The following is a 17,667-nucleotide window of genomic DNA, read 5'->3' as shown; positions in this document are numbered from 1 at the left end:
ATAACGCTAGTCGTCGGGGCACGGGTAAAGTAAAAAGTCACTATTTCGATACCACTAACAAGGCTCAAAATAGCACCACACTTCCACGGTAGCATAATGAGGGTACTATTCACGTATACAGGTGGGCGCCATCTTGGGAAAACAGTCATGACCAGTCGAACGACGAACACCGTTCTTGAGCTGTTACTGGTTACTGGTTGCACGGCGTTCGTCATGTGACTGGTCATGACTGTTTTCTCAAGATAGCTCCTGCCTGTATACCGAACGGTACTGTCTTTATAAACTATCTTTTTAATAAACTGTCTGTACACTTCCAAAGTTCTCAATGCTTCGGGACCCTCATTATGCTCGGTATACGTGTTATTAACCCCTAGGTTCATTTTGCGCCGGATTTGCCCTTTAAGAGCGACAATGGTAGCGACTAGTATGAAAACCTGAAATGCCGCATAAGGAGGTTTGTTGGGGTGGTGGATGGGTCAAACAACATAGGACTTTCACCCAGGAGACTGTGGTTTGTGTCCCGTTACTGAAACGTACATTTAATAACTCCACCCACGATCTTTTCCTAAACCTAACTGTCTCCTTCTTGTCCCACGTGTCACTGACATTTACATTTACAATATATGTTATTGATGCTACACACATAAATAAATAAAAATTTAAAGTGTAATTTTCTGTCTCTATGACAAACTTAGTCCAAGGCACTTTAAAGTTAAAAAAAAAAAAAAGTTAACTTCTTGCATAGAACTAAAGTTTCTCATTAGCTTTTTTAGGATGGCCTTTTTGTCATGCCAGAGATGTTTACAAAATGTTTTCATACACATACTGTAAGCACCCTGTGAATGACACACAAGTAAAGCTCTGTCCATTATCTGGCATACAGCTCTTTCATTATACTGTATATAGAGTAGCCTACATGAATGGAAGTATTTACTGAATCACCATTTAACTTTTAATTAAACCAGGTTTTGTCAAAATAAATGGAATTTGAGCATAAACGTTTGGATCCAATAATGCAATAACTTTCCATCTTCTCTTGTGTCAGATTTGGTTTTCAGGCTTCTGCAGTGCAATTATTTATGGTTTTGAAAAGGAAATGAGAACTTCCTCCTTGAATGACACCTTAATAAAATACTCTGTACATATCAAAAGGTGGCAATTTAGAGAATCAATTCAAATGTTGTCAGTATTTACACAGGAATATGCAGATGTAGTCGTTTGGCCAGCATGCTGAACACTGGCGATCCTGAGAATATATGGGTGGATGGACAAGGATGATTTTTTTTTCTGAAGTGATCAGACAATATTTTGTCTGTATTTAATGTTTGTTGCAGATATTTAAACTACTTAAACTAAGTTCACTTTGACATATCAGGCCTTTGGCAAAAATCTGTAGACTCATATTTGGAAGTGAATATATGCAGTAATGCCGAATCAGTTTTCTCTAATAATAATAATAATAATAATAATAATAATAATAATAATAGTTCAGACACATGGCATTTATTTGTTCCATCACTCTGTTCCCCACCTGTATCTCTGGGTAAAACTGCTTTCTAATTATTGTCAGAGTTGGACTGTGTCTGCTCTTTGTTATTTTCTGTCTTGTCGATCCATAGCATTTCGAATAAAAGATTGCCTCTATAAAAGGTTTCCATCCTTAGTTTGTGAGAAATACCATAATACACATTTTACATTTAAGCAGCACCATACTATCAATGAAATGTCCTCATTCACATTACTGACACTAGTTCTACTTTACACTAGAAGGGTAAAATAAATAATTGAAAACAACTTTTTAAATCTAAAAAGTCATTAAATGGATATTCAGTAAGTTAAAAAGTGAAAAGAGCCTCAATGTCAGCTTATCCAAAAAAAATGAAACAAAAAAGTCACTAGTCATAGTACTAATACTAATACTTTTGTTCTGCTAATCTAATTACCCGTTGTGCCCACACCGTCAAATTATAGTTGAGTATACCCATTTAAAAGAACAGCAACCTTCACAGGTGATCCCATTCATCCCTATTTTTATTAAGGCCGACACCTAAAACTAGCGTGCTTAACATTTATCATCATCAGAGATGAAACTGAGACGTTTTTCTATTTAGCAGAAGTAGGGGAAAATGAATTCCCTCCAAAGCAGGTATTCCTTTTCACAATGTGCTTTTGTGCACAAGTCCCTCAATTTTGCAGTCAGGCTATTCCAAACAGTGGGCCTCCTCCTCAGTCATTTCCTCATAATAATGTCTTTGTCAAATAACAGCTCACCTTGCCAACACATCCACAAATCTAAACCGCTGACTCGCAGACACTTTCAACACATGAATTAAATCATATAAGGAAAGTAAATATGAACGGTAGAGGGAGGGCGGGTTTGCATTCCCCTTGTGGCTCTCTATTGTCACATCTACATCTGGCCTTGGTTAAAGCACAAGGCCTGGGCGACGCCTGTCACTCATTGGGAAGTCTGCAGAGATTTGGCTCAGGGGGATAACAGTGAGAGGAAACACACACACACACACACACACACACACACACACACACACACATATACACACACACACACACACACATAATCAGGGTTTAACTCTAATTTCCTATCACTTTCCTCAAAAAGAACTTTACAAAAGCATAAAGCTAGTGCTAGAGTGTTGTGTGTTCTCTTAAGTTAAGGGAAATAAAACGGTGTGGTGAAGCTATAAGGTAACGTTTGGGTACATTTGATGTGAAAAAAGGTCTTGCAGTAACTAACCCACAGAGAATTATCTCCCAACTTTGCTTTTCGGCAATGGGCTGCCGTAGCTCAGTCCATATAGGGACTTGGCTTTGGAACCAGAGTGTAGGTGGTTCAAGTCCCGGGCAGACCAGGTACAGAGTGTGGACTGAAGAGGACCCAGTTTACATCCTTACGCAAACCGCAGAAGCCCTAACATCAATTTTTCACAGATGATGTGTGTGTGTGTGTGTGTGTGTGTGTGTGTGTGTGTGTGTGTGAATGAAAAAATGAAGTCCCAAATAAAATAAAAAATAAAGTAGCCTACATTATTATACACTCATTGTAACTGCCCCGCACCGAATGGTGGATGGACAAAGTAAGCAGCTAGCTTGTGAAGAAAGTTGAGCATCTAAAGAGACAGATATTTTGTTTTGTGCGTGTAAGCTTGTTTTGGAGAATACCTCTTAATAGCAAAAAAGTTAGTTGGTGTAACTACTGTATAGCTGGAGAGATAACCACAAGCATGCTAGCTAGCTGTGACATGCTAACGCTAGTTAGTCACAATAGCTCCCACAGTTTCTTCTTTCTATTACCCCTGGCATTTTGTTCTCGGGATTGTACACCATTTTATATTGAAGAAAAAACTTGAAAAAAAGTTCTGAGAGGCTAACAAGCTTACTAACTGTCAGTTAGCTATTACTAATCCTGGTGTTACCTGGCATCAACATCTTTCGCAGCAAAATAACAAAGCCACGGTAACATTACTTAACGCTTTGCTATTGAATGTAAATGTCGGTTGCTTTATGCTATCTAAACAAATGGCAAGGACAGTCTGTCTCATAAGTTTATTATGACTGTGGTATGTGCTCATTGTCTGTGTATTTAAAGGAAAAGATGAAAGGATAAACTTGACCGTTGCCATCCATATCGTTTCTTTCTTTACTGCATGAATGACTAAGAATCTGAAAGCAGTGCTGGCAGAGGGAATTAGGATACAGGCCTATATACGTATGTGTATGAATGAGTGTATGTGCATTGGGGGACAGAGGTTGGCTGGGTAGTGATGCTTTCAAACCTTGTTCCCCATTGTTACTGTTCTCTGAGCTCATTTAGGTCTAACTCTCCAGTTAAAGAAAGGTAACCCGACCCTCACCATGCACTTTAGGACAACCTCAGCCGGCGGCTTAGAGGAGCAGACGTCTAGCAGGCGCATGTGGCCCAGCCAGGGATGAGAGACGTATATGTAAGGGAGGACCGACGGCATGGGAACAATAGTGCCTCTGTGCCTCGGCACCCCTCTGGATCACATTTCCTCCGAGGTCCAGATCGAAATGAGGCGGGGGCCCTGTCGCTGATCTCACAAGCGAGCAGGGAAAGCCACACAGAGGGGAGGGTGCCGTATGTCAATAGTGATTAGGATCATGATCACAACTGTGGCGGGTGTGGGGCACACAGAGAAGGGAGAAGGGAAGAAAGCGTGGGGATGAAGGGAAACATTTTGCCCTCCTGAACTTTATTGTCTGGTTGCTGGTAGTGAGGAATGTCTCCTGGACTTGTTTAAAGATAACTACGGGGATCATAATACATTTAAAAAATAAAACAAATTAGTTCTGATTTCTTTTGTGAAAGCAAAGCCTTCCATCTTTTCATGATTTGTGGTTTAAGAGTGAAGAAAGGCAGAGACTTTCACGTGTAAATAGTGTGTATGCTACAAGAAGAAGTGTGCTTGTCCCGCCTGTTTGATGCCAGATTCTAGATACACAAAGTCTTGAAACACTGGTGGAAAAAAAGGGAAATATTTCCACACTCTGGGCTCAAGTTCCCAGTCCTTTATTGCATTTTCTCTGCCAACAAATTATTTGTCAGGCAATCCTAATGAAGATCCTGTTTGTCTAAACATTGTAATAAAATAGTGAGTGCTTGAATTCAATATGCAGGATACATTTTTCCATTTGTGAGTATTTAAGTGATGTATGATGATGTTAAGTGGTACGGTGGTCCCATGAAATTGCACTGAGGTCACCTTTTTTTCTTTGTGGTTTCATTTGTTCATCAGTTGCTGAGGTGGTGTCAATGTGAAGGCGGTGCTTAATTTCAAGAGTAGCCTACGTCGATTTTAAGATTAACGATTTGTAAATGTTTCTTTTTTGTGCAGCATTCGATTCACGAAACGTCAAAACCACCGACCTTTAAGAAACTGGAACAATGTTTATACAATGTCACACCCAGACACACTCCTCTAACTGTGGACACAAAGTAACCACATGGAAAAAGGCTTTTCCTTTCTACTTCATGGGACCTTTAAGCCACCTTCGTCAGAAATACAAACCTTTGGAAGTCAAAGTCAATCGAGGAGAACCGTGATTGCAGGATGGCCCAAAGACCCCAGAAGAAGTTGGATGCCTGGTGGAAGAGAAAGAAAAACACATTAAAGGGCCATACTGGTAGTTTTCAAACTTTAGACCATTTGTTACTACAGTTTTCAACTAGTGTTTCAGATTCTTTTTTAAATGTTCCTGCATTGGGTAATCCATAACAGTGAAAATTGTGTCTGCTTCTATTGTGGTCAAAATTGAGAGTAATGCAGTTAAAGTTGTACATACAAATGAAATTACCGCACTATAGAACGTGTGTGGTTTGTTAAAACGACAGCATTACCATTGAAAAACAGAATGTGATGCTGTCTTTAAATGAATGGCAGCAACATGTGACTGACATGCAAATGTCATGTGGCCTTTTGATGATCCAATTAAATCTTCAAAAGCACACTACTTCTCGCCCCCTGCAGGCGCGTCACAGTGGGGTCAGAAGTCAGTGTCTTCAGCAGGGCAAATTCTGGCTGACAGAGACTGAATTGGAGCCATCTAATTGAATGATAGACTCATTAACTGCATGCAGCTAGCCCATGATACTCCTGTAGGGCTGGGATGTGTTTCAAAAGTGCAGAAATCTGGGTTATGTGTGTGGCATTTGCACACGTGTGAAAATATGTCGTGCTGATTGTTCTAAATTAAATATCACAGGTGGTGTATGGTTTCACCAGCTTATTATTTTTATTATTTTTATGATGTTTTTGCTTGTGCCATAGAGCAGAACTGTAAAAAACACACCTCAGTGCCCTCCAGTTGTCGTGTTATAGCTGCTCCCATAACTGCTGCTGCTGCATACCAGCTGCACGCTGCTCAGTCAGAATGACAAACCTCTGTATTGAATGGTTCCCTCCTTAATGGCTTTGCTCACTTAGGCTTGCGGACTTCCATGCCTCCATAAATTTCTGTTGTTCTCCACCCTTATTGTAAATCTTCATGGTTAGGACCACTAATAGCTAGGTCCTAATAAGATCCAGACAGGCCTCTGTTCAGTGGCCCAGTGATATAATCACATTTTTATTTGATAATCAAATAAAGGGTGGAATGAAATGCTTGAAGAGCGATGTGCTCTTTTTCCCCTCGCTGGCAGATTTTCATCTCTAATCTCTGTCTTGAGTTGGAGAGAGAGATTAAGTGTGTTTCCATTATGATTAATAACTGCTCTCCATTAAGGGAGCATTAGTCTAACACTAAGCAGAGACCGTTAGTGACAGGGAGCCATTGAGAAAAACGGAGATGAGAGACGTGTGGGCAGAGTGACATCACAGAGCCGCAGTCTTTAGCCTTGACATCACGGGGGATCCCTGTGGAGGAGGCGAGTCGTAAAGACCCCACTGCGTCTTGGCACAGTTTGCCAGGGATTAAGATTTGAAAGCAGCGGCTTCACGCCGCAGAGCTTTGGCTACTGGCCAGGCTTTGTCGATGCCACACAACTTCCTTCAGTGCAGACTGCTTTCCTTGGTTTATATTATATTCATTTGTATAGTGTGAATTCAATGTAGTTTGATTATTCCAAGCAATTACCAAGTGATATGGAAGTGGTACAAAAGGATAAAATGGCATTTATTTCCAATTCATAAAAAAGAGAATACAAAAAAAAAAAAAAAAAAAAAAAACATGTAAAAGGCATCAGACTGAATTGATGATTATTGCGGTTTTGGAATTTTTCCAAAGCCTGTTACACATAATTAATATATCATCTGGTTTTTCCAGATGTGATGAGAAACCATTTTAAAACCTTAGTGAGATTTGTATGGTGCAAATTAATGGTCGAAAATTGTGTGGACAAAACTTTTATTGTGCCACTTCCAATGAACAGGGATGCAATGAATGATTGTTTTTATTAGCACATGATCTAACAATGATTTGATGAATTGATGATGAATTGTTTGATATATAAACTGTCAGATAATAAAAAAGCCCATCACAATTTCCAGGAGCCCAAGGTCATGTCTCAGACCAAAATCATTTAATTTACTATTACAGAAAATCAGCAAATATCAAGATTATTCAAGGTTTTAAGATTATTTTTTTGGGCATTTCCGCCTTTAATGGATTGGACATGCAGGTAATTGTCACAGGTCGCACTCGAACCCTGGACCTTCTGCGTCGAAGCATTTTTAAACACACTTTTAAAATACGGCTCCTTAAGCAATGGATTATCAGGATTGTTGCACTAATGGTTTCAGCTTTAAAAGTAATCCTGTTTTCAGGTCATCATAATGTTTCATATAATAAAAATAACTATTGGATATTTTGTTTATTTTTTGTCTCGCATCAAAGGTTCTGTGGATTAAAAAATAAATGAAGTGAAGTTCTGTACACCAACACAACATTAAGTGGGTAAAAAAAAGGGTACTTTTTTTGAAAGAGAAGTTTCAGCTCGACGTTTTAAAAAGTAGACCCTGTGATTTTCTCAGTTATTAGGCTCAGTATCCCTCATTTTGACACACGGCTTGTCAGAAATAAGTCGAGCTGGAAACTTGGCTTTTTAAGCGTCAGTGATAAATTTCTCCCACTTCCCTCGAGTCAAGAGTCCTCCTCGGTTTGTCACAGAAAATCTGATTCCAATCAACATGATGTTATCGCCTCTCTCACTCCATTCCAGGCTTTATTTCTTTTCCCCGCTCTCACTTCTCCCTCACAGATTTTTGGCCTAGGCACAAGTTATTTTAAAAAGTAATATGCTTCCTCATCATTTCTGGGCTATTTCAAGAGACATTCACACCACCCCAAAATTGGTCAGGACAATTCTGCATATTGTGTTGAGCTATGAAAGCACTTTTAGACAGATAGCCCGGCACCACTTGAGCCACCAAAGAATGAAAATTGTGGTCATAAGAAAAATAATTTTGGCTGCTGTCTTTCATTTTTCCCTGCGGCAGTTTCTAATCAACTCAGATGGAGTCCATCAAACTTTGAACAGTGGTAGGTCAGCTGTGGACTGGGTTTGGTTTTCTTTGGGGAGTCTTCTCTGGGAGCTGGAAAAGTAAATTGTTGAAATGTGATGGTTAAAATGGTGAGGTGTTGCCGTCATGTCATTTCAGAGGTCTGCACACATACAGATATTGTTGAAATGCACACACTGATCTCATAATATGGAGATATTTGAGTCCCCCCCAAGTACAGATCTTAAAAAGCGGAAATAACTGTTGATAGATTTGTCACTTTCCAAAGTCTTTCCAACGTGTCAAGGCACTTGACAGGTGACATATTTCAACATTTCAACAAAGTCGATGGGAGCAGACACTTACCAGTGAGAATTTGCAGACTTGAATGTAGAGCTGCGTAACTTCTGCCTCTGTCACGGTGACCTCATGTCCTTTGCTGCGCTTGTAACTCTCCAGATAGGCCGTCAGCCAGTCCCTCTGCAGCTCCAGGCTCGGATACAGGCTGTAGTTCACATCTTTCACACCTCGAACACAAAACACACACACACACACTTACACATATGCACATTTGTGGAACTACTGTCAGTGTAACAATTCAAGACAATGCCTAAACTAAGTGATAGTTTTGAATGTTTGCCACAGAGCTAAATCAGCTTAACTCTCCAGTCAAAACTTGTCAGTTCGACATTACTTGTTCCACTTAATTTCTCCCCATCTGTGTACTTAAACAATATATATATATATGTATATATATATATATATATATATATATGTATATATATATATATATATGTATATTGCATCCCCACATATATATATAAGGAATAATGACTCCAACTAATGATTATTTTCTATATAAATCACTGACAAGAATTTCTGCAATAATCTGTTGGTTTCAAAATGTCAGAAAAATACCCTTCCCAATTTTGATGTTACACACACATATTGTCTCTGGTCTAATGTATCTTCCGGGAAGCCATATAACTAATGCGTAAATTTGAGGAACTTGCATTTTACTTGAGTATTTCCATTTTATGCCACTTTATACCTAAAATAGAAAATATTGTACCACACTACATTTATCTGACAGCTATTTTTTATAATATTGGATTCATACTTTAAATAGATTTAGCAGATACTATTTACTTTTACTAAGTACAAATTTTAATGCAGGACATTTAAATGTAACAGTATTTTTACAGATACGCTACTTTTAGTGTACTTTACTTACAGTAAAGGCCCTGAATACCTCCTCCACCACTGCATACATATGACATTGTAGTGAGATCTGTATGTTGCAAATGAAGGAAAGTGGATCCAGTTTTGATAACTGACTGCATTGCAACTCTCTCTTTAAATGAAAAAAAGGGATTTATAGCCTATGTTGTCATTAACAAGGCTCCAACATACAAACAATTGTGTGCATTTTTGTGACATTTGGCACATTCCAGCCACAATATGGCATCATGATAATTTAGGGTTTGGACCGCGTTTGCAAAACACATCCATATTTCAGACATTATTTCACTTACAATCATTTGAAGTTGGCACGTGTTGACACGAAAGCTGACACGGTATGCTTCTTCTAAACTATCTAAAAGTGATAAATTGATGATTGTTCCACAAATGTTCAAATGAACCCTGTCAAGCCTTGCTGTGACACAGCTAGTACATCAAAGCTACTTTTATCACCACGCAGAATAGACACTGAATACAGTCATTTGTCTTGGCAGCATCAGAAGGACAGTTTCATGGTACATAATGGCAAAAAGATAAAGATTGTCAAAGAGACAGCACAAACTGGACAATGATTCTGCATACCACTTACTGTATATACAACTACTTCACGCAATATTCCACATTAGGCATTCCACATTAGGCATTCTTATATGTTCCGGGCCATGAAACTGATTTGGAAGCAAAATTAACTTCTTTTCATCACATGACAGCACCTACCAGCAAATTCATTGAAGTGATTGCCAATATCAAAGGCCTGGTAGTTGTAATTGGCGTACTCATAATCGATGAATTTCACCATTTCTGACGGAGGAGGAGAGGGAAAGAAAAGAAGCAGCGGTTACCAAGACAACATGAGGAACAGATCTAAGGTATATAACTGGCAACATTCCCTCCTTTTATTCAAAGTACAGGACCTTGTGGGAGTCAAAGGAATAAGAAGTATCTTTTGATTCAGAGTCACTCTGGGCATCCTTGTTAAATATGTAAAAGGGCCAAAGGTTTTATTCTGTATGTAAAATAGAAATAAATAATAAAAGAAAGATTGAAGACTCTGTGAGCTGCATTATTTCAAACTGATAAAAAGAAACACATTCATCTATTTTAACATTAGCTTCAATAACAGACTCTTTCATCAGAGAGCTACAATTGAAGCGTTTAGCACAAGTCAGTCATCAATTCAATAGTATTCAGATGCTTTCATTGCTTCTGATTGATGGAAATCTGCTACATATGTCCACATACATATAATGCATGTTTATTCTGTATTATATGCAACATGTTTTCCAGTGTCAGTGATGTGCACGACTGTTCCTCACCCTCTTTGTGGTTGTAGATGATGTTTTTTGTGAGGAGGTCGTTGTGGCAGAGGACAGTCGGCGAGTCAATCTGCGAGAGGTGTCTCTTCAGTGACTCCATTTCCACTGACAAAGTCTCAAAGCTGGGCACCTCTCGTAGAGCCACGGGACTGTAAGACGTAAAACCACTAAAGTAAAAAAATTTCCCCAAAGGCTGCAAAATAGACAAGAGCTTCAGCTTTAAAGGAGACATATCCTGCTCATTTTCAGCTTTCATACTTGTATTTTGGGTTTCTACTATAACATGTTTACATGCTTTAATGTTCAAAACATACATTATTTTTCTAATGCTGTCTGTCTGAACATACCTCTATTCACCCTCTGTCTGAAATGTGCCATTTTAGCGCCTGTCTCTTTAAGCCCCCCTCCCAAAAAGCCCAGTCTGATCTGATTGGCTTGCGAGAAAAATATGGCACACCTTTGCAAAGGGTTAAGGCTAGATGGGATATAGCTACGACAACGACAGTTAAGTCTAGGCACCAAAACAAATAGTTAAGTTTAGATGCTAATGAGCCTGCATGCGACATAGGAAGGGAAGCCAAATCTGAATGGCTTGTTGAATCCCGTGTTTTCTGACTGGGTTGTCTTATTTCACAGTTTGTGGGTTAGTAGGCTAGCCTGACAAGCCAGACCCACATCAAGATGTTGGGTCTGGGAACACACCATTGGCAGGGCTCAATCCGAAGGGTGGGATAAACGGTTGTCTTTCAAATTCCCTCTGCACGCAATAGGATAGCGCTACAACCAACCAGAGCAACGAAGAAGGTAGCAGAGCTAGTTGATAGATTAAACTTTTGCTGTATCCGGTCGGCAAAACTCCGAACCCATCTTCCTTTTTCAAGAATGACTTCAGTGCCGTTCTTTGTTCTTTCTCAAAGAAAAGCTTAACTCCAAGTCTTCCAGAGTCACGGCCAAAGCCGATTCGAAAGACATCTTCTTTGTTTTCAAGTAGCAGGGAATTCACGCGGAACCGTCGTAACTCTGCTGTCATTATGTTAAGCCCACCCACCGACTCTATACACGATGTGATTGGCCTGACTAGAGTTTGGTTTTTCCAGCTCGCAAGACAACGGAGAGTTGCTAGACGACCCTGGCTGTAAATTACATTTGCTGCCACTAGGGTCTGGATTTCTAGGCCATTGGTAGGCCCTACAAATACCCAAATGAGTTTGTTATGATATGTCCCCTTTAAGATGAATCACTGAAGCCGACAGATACACTACCAGTGAGTTACATGTAGGAATAAGACAGGTGTTATTATTTAGCAAATATTAAATCCAGTCAGTCAAAATTCTTCACCTCTAAAATAATGCAGTTTGTTACGTTTTGCTGGTACAACTTGACAAAAATCCATTAAAGGGGTTAATTAAAAAGGCAGTTTGAGGTTTCCACATTTAATTGATGAATACGTTTATGTTTTGTGAACACCCTCTAAGCAAAGTAATCAGTCTCACATTGCCAGACCTATCCCTCCTCTGTAACTCTTCCTGAGATTTCTTCAACATTTTTTGCTGTTAAAGGGTTTTTTGGGGGCGAGTTTTTCCAGGGGGTGTCATATACTGTACAGACTAAAGCCCCTTGATGTAAATTTGTGATTTGTGATATGATCTGTGTAAATAAAATTGACTTCACTAGCTTTCAAGTATCTCAAAATTGCACTTAAGTAGAGTACTTGAGTAAATATGCATTCCACCACTGAGCATAGATAGTCTTTAGAAGTACGGGACATTGGAGGGGCTCTTCATCATTAACAACAAGCTAGTTAAAGGCCAGACAAAGAAGAAAAGACTAAAGGCTAAAGTAACTAGAAAGACATTTTAAACACAGTATGCCTCATTGTAAAGTAGTACTATCCCTACTTCTTCAAATGTCAGTGTAAAGGCTCAATCTTCATGCTGTTTCTTAAGGTTTCCAATCATGGTAAAACAGACTTCTTGCAATTCTTCTTAAATGTTAGTTTGAGTCGTGAAATATTAGCCTGCAGAAATCCCCAAAGCTTGATGGAGTTTTTTGAACATTTGACAAGGATAGGTTTTTAAAAGGAAAGTGTGTGTATAGAGCAGCTAAGGAAAAGAAAATCTAAACTAAACTTGTATGAAGGGAAAACAAGACTTTGATGGTGAATGAATGATGAAGGGAATAAGAAAGTTTGCTGAATGAGAGTGCAGGTGTGCAAAACCAACTTTGTCTGCACTTTTCTTCATGGAGCAACATGTTTGTAAACTGAAGCAGTTCAACGTGCCTCATTGAGAGGTTACATGCCTTGTTTTCACTCTGTTGATTACCGGATCTTTCAAAGAAGACACTAATGTCCTTGGACGTCAGTGCAAAATGTACCTGGAAGAAATGCTGCGCAAGCATCCGTCTCCTAATTAATTTTCGTGTTTCCTTTTCAGTTGACAGGCCACGATAAGAGGGTCATTTAAACAGTGCAATTTAAACACTACCTATTTATTCAAGGGGGAACAAACAGATGCTCCAGTATTATACACACTTGTAGACATAATTTAGTGAGGCCTGTTAGGAACGCACAATAAAAGTAGAGGAGCAGAGCCTTGTTTATCGCCGTGCCACAGAGGCTCTGCTGCCTTATACAAGTCCTCCTACACATCCTCAACAACACAAGTAATTTTTGTATATTATCCTTCATTCACTCAGTGAATCCACTCCTTCCTGCTGTAGATAGAGGGTAAAGGATTGATTGAACAAAAACACATTAAGATCTAAAATACCTGCAAGCAAGTATGCAAAAAGTATGCAAATATATATTCTTTTTTTATGAAGCAGTTTCCTGCTTGAGTTGGGATCTTTTTTAAATTTCTTATTTGACTTATTGTCAACTGAAATAGTGCAAAAACTGTAAATCTTAACTCCAAATAGCATTTCAGAAAATCTAGGCCTAAATTATAGCTGCCAGTGTGTTTGATTCACATCCACTTGCCTATACGATCTTTCTGTTTTTTTAAAATCGACCCCCCCCTCCCCCCCGACATGTATAATTCATCAATCTCCTCTCTAATATGAATAAAAACACACAGTTCAATGGTGAATCACCCTGATTCCTTTTCAACCCATCCATTGCTTTAACTTAACAAACTGACTTTACCATAGAAAACCCACGTTTACTCGAAGTCAAAAGCTAAATGAAAGACTTCCATTGACTTTAAATGGAAACCTGTCGTCTCGCCATCATATCTTTCCTCTCTCTTTTCTGTCCTTTTCATGAGAAACTGTATGTCAAGTACATTCGCCTCCTGCTCCTTCAAGTCTCTGTAAGGTAATTAGTGGAATTTCCTCTGGCGCTTCATTATCAATGTGCCTTATTTACATATGATTTCAAACACCAGCCGAGCACTGATTTTCTTCTCTTTTTTTCCCCCTTTTTGCAGTTTTATGTGATTCGTAGGAGTGCAAATGGAAGACGTAGCAGGGGGCCATTGGGAGAAGAAGAGGTTGCACTCTTGCTTTCCATTGCTTTTCTCTCTTTTCTCTCTCTCTCTCTCTCTCTCTCTCTCTCTCTCTCTCTCTCTCTCTCCGAACCTTGCAGCTGCTGCAGCCTCTTTCGCTCTCTCTCGCTCTCTCTCTCTCTCTCTCTCTCTTCTCTGTATCAGGCTCTCTCTTTTTTGCACAGCGGGTGGCTTGACAGCTGAAGACCTCCTCTGCAGGTGCAGCCTCTTCCTGCTCTCTCTCTCTGCCTTTCTTTTACCATTTCCTCTGAAGATCACATTCATACCAGCCCTCATACGTTCTCAAGTACAAAAGTTTCTCTGATGCCTGTTTAAAACCACTTTTGGGTTGTCTCTGTCTCTGCTTCTGTGTGTGTGTGTGTGTGTGTGTGTGTGTGTGTGTGTGTGTGTGTGTGTGTGTGTGTGTGTGTGGTGTGTGAGAGACAGACCAGTGAATATGTAAACAGACACACACCATACACATGACTTTTAACCATAAATCAACCTCTTAAATCTCATCTCTTGAATCTCAAATCTCATATATTCTCTTATCATCCTTTTCCAACACTCTGTTTTATATGTCCTAATTATTGACCTTTTGCTGACCATTGTGATTTTGTCTGTATGTCTGTGTTTGAGCAGCAGTGGACTGTGTCAAGCCCCTCCATCACACAAATGTCTCACAATATAGCACCATCTATTGGGCCTCTAAATGTGGTGCAGCCTGCTTCTGTAGATGAATATTACAGTGAGTAATATCCTAATTCATCCATACACTCATCACTTTTGTAAGAAAATGTGATCCTCCTAAACTGTAAACTGAAACAAAAGGGCAAAATTAGTGATATTGGTCAATAAAACTCCTCATAATCTTGTAAAAGAATGGAGCTCAAGAAATAATCCACTGCTCCTCTGTACTCCATTTCACTGTGCCTTATGAGGTGTATCCTTTTATGCATTATGCATTTTTAAGCATTATGCACTTATTATAATCTTAAATGGATATTGTCTATCTCGTAACAACTTGGCTCAGTTCAACAACCAGGCCAAAGCAGAATATAATAACAAATCTGTAGATTTTCTTATGGGCTTTGTAAAAGAAGTGCTCTAAAATGAATGGCTTTATAATGAAATAGTAGAGGAACCAGAAAATATGGACTTAGAGTGAAAATAGTTGTCTGTGTCTTGTCTTACTGATTGCAAAAAACATTGGTCACACTGGCTTCTCTTTCTTTGTCTTTCTGAATCCAGGAAGCTAAAAACTGCTTTTCATGAAAGCCTTTTCCACATTCCCTTTCTTTAATGGGTGAGTCACAACGCCTTGTGCTAAAATTCAAAGAAGAATCTCCAAATTGTTCAAAAGCGACTTAGAGATTTTGGGCCTTCAAGCTTCAGTTTGTGTGGACTTCCGACCCCTCCGCTGCTTACATAAACAAGGTTGAACGCTTGACCGATAAGGGAGAGCTCTGCAGGAAGCTCGTGGCTGAGCGTCTGTTTCTTTGTAGTGTCTGGGATGCCCCTCTCACCCCGTGACCCCCGTGGCCCCTGTCAGAGATAATGCAATGTCACTGCCACCGAGGCCACTCCCCCACCTCGTCCCTCTGACCAATGACAGCTCACAGCGGCGGACTCTATCCACATTGTGAGAGAAGTGAATATGCAACTGATCACTGACTGCTCAGTTACTTGAAACACAATGTTTGGGTGAAAAGGAGCACTGTGGGCAGGTTTTAGAAATGTACATTTGGCATGTGAAAAAAATTATAAGGCATCAGTGGAAGTGCTGCTGCCTAAAAGATAAAGATGTGGAAAATGTTGCTGGTTTCTATCAAAGGGATGGCTGCACAAATTAACATGAGGTATTTTACCACTGAGGTACATCTTCCCAGCGCCAGTTTAATGTTTGTTTTAACCTGATGTGATTTCCACTACAGTAGATAATTGACAGCTTTTTTCTCTCACTCATACATTAATGTAAACCCTTCCTACGCTGGATAGGACAAATGACCATTCACTAAGACTCGTCCCCCTTAATTACTGTTGCAACTCCTGTGGTTTCCAATGATAACGGTGGCCGATAACAGAGGCGGAGTGGCAATCGGGAAAGTTTGGACTTTTCCTGGTGGGCCGGTAGCGTTTCGAGGCCGCGAGGGCTGGTCTGATTATAGTTATACATTGCAAGTTCTTAGCAACACCATCCGGCGGCCTGGTGTGCTGTGCAGCCTCTGCTCAACCCGTACGGCGGGCCACAGCAGCCTTTTATTTGCAAACATTCATCTCCCCCACCAGAATTTCCCGGTAGATTTTTTGATCCCACTCCGTCGCTGGCCGATGGTGACTCTAACTTCATGGTCATTTCTGAACAAATGAGTTTTTGATGTTAGACAGAGGAAGACAAAGGCGATACAAAATAGAATGACAGTAAACAGACTTTGAACTTTTTGCTGTGGACATTTGACTGGTTCAAAAGAAAATGGTGCTCAGCACTGTGCAATGACCATAGAAATAGAATGAGTTAGCCAGCTACACCGGTCATAGTTCTTTGCAATGGCAACGGTAGACATAAAAATGGCCGCCACTCTGACCATCCTGCTATGTTGATTTGATCAGGAGTGTCTGTTCTACTCTCATTCTATATCTATGACAAAAGCACACTTCTAGTTGGCAACCATTGATAATGATTTTGAAATGACAGCTGTCACAGGCAGATCTTATCAGCCTACTAATAAAGCTAAAGTGACCAGCTAACTTTTTAATGTTTTTAGGTGGCTCGTTTTTTAATCTTCTAAACGGATCTTAAATATGACCTTGATGGCTACTATACATACATGATATTGTGAGTCTAAAGATGCATTTCCCAGGCAGAAAGTCAGCATCCCGGCTCCCACACAGTGTGAAAACACTACACAGTGGATGTGCCAGTCGACTATTGAGCTTTTTTTTAACATAACAAATCATCAGCTAATGTTGTGCTCTTTGGCCTTTAAAGTAATGCTTGAATGGGTTAGTACTGTTGGTAATAAGCTTGATTGCCAAGTGAACTGTTTTTAGTTTATGTGAAAGCAGACAGACACCGTAAAATCCAGTCCTTACACTTTTGCTCTAATGTTTTTAGTTTCAGAAAGGCCACAAATCCAAAGCTTGAAGTTCATTTCTAACCAAGCCAAAGCACCCACATAATGCTTTTTTGGTGACTCCAGTGGCTCTCTGTTGTGATTGTAGGGCAAAGTAAACCCCTTAACCTAAACATGCATGTAGTAGATGTAGTCTAACACTTCAGAGAGACTGCCACTGTCCACCAAAATCTTGTTAAGAACTCAGGTGCTAAATCGGTCATACAGTTGAGTCATGCTCCATTTCATATCTGTAACATAAAATAGTGCATAGTTATAGTAAAGGTTGAAAGTGGTTGGTGTAATCAACTAAACATTCCCATGAAGCCAACAAGTCACTGACAACTAGTCACTCTACTTGCATTGCCAGACCTTCTTTCACAGCGCTGCGGAGGAGGGACTGGCTAGTCCACACAGGACTTGTTTTGGTGGAACGTGTGTACGTTCAAAGGTTGTTTTAGTCGTGCAACAGAAAACTATGTTTGGACAGATAGTCTAGCTAGCTGTCTGGATTTACCCTGCAGAGATCTGAGGA

General features: G+C 39.8%; 1 protein-coding gene across 1 annotated transcript in view; it reads right to left on the bottom strand.

Annotated features, from left to right (window-relative positions):
- LOC144521658 (ethanolamine kinase 1) overlaps window positions 1-17,667 on the bottom strand; it is a 28,072-nt gene that overhangs the window by 455 nt on the left and 9,950 nt on the right. Inside the window, exons 4-7 of the mRNA XM_078256215.1 lie at window positions 10,535-10,683; window positions 9,936-10,019; window positions 8,343-8,503; window positions 5,049-5,122 (exon numbers count right to left, since the gene is read on the bottom strand). Of these exons, the coding sequence (XP_078112341.1) occupies window positions 5,049-5,122; window positions 8,343-8,503; window positions 9,936-10,019; window positions 10,535-10,683 (468 nt within the window). The remainder of the gene's footprint in view (window positions 1-5,048; window positions 5,123-8,342; window positions 8,504-9,935; window positions 10,020-10,534; window positions 10,684-17,667) is intronic.

This window comes from Sander vitreus, chromosome 8, assembly GCF_031162955.1.
Source record: "Sander vitreus isolate 19-12246 chromosome 8, sanVit1, whole genome shotgun sequence".
Lineage (NCBI taxonomy): Eukaryota > Metazoa > Chordata > Actinopteri > Perciformes > Percidae > Sander > Sander vitreus.
This window is presented reverse-complemented; position numbering and strand designations above follow the sequence as displayed.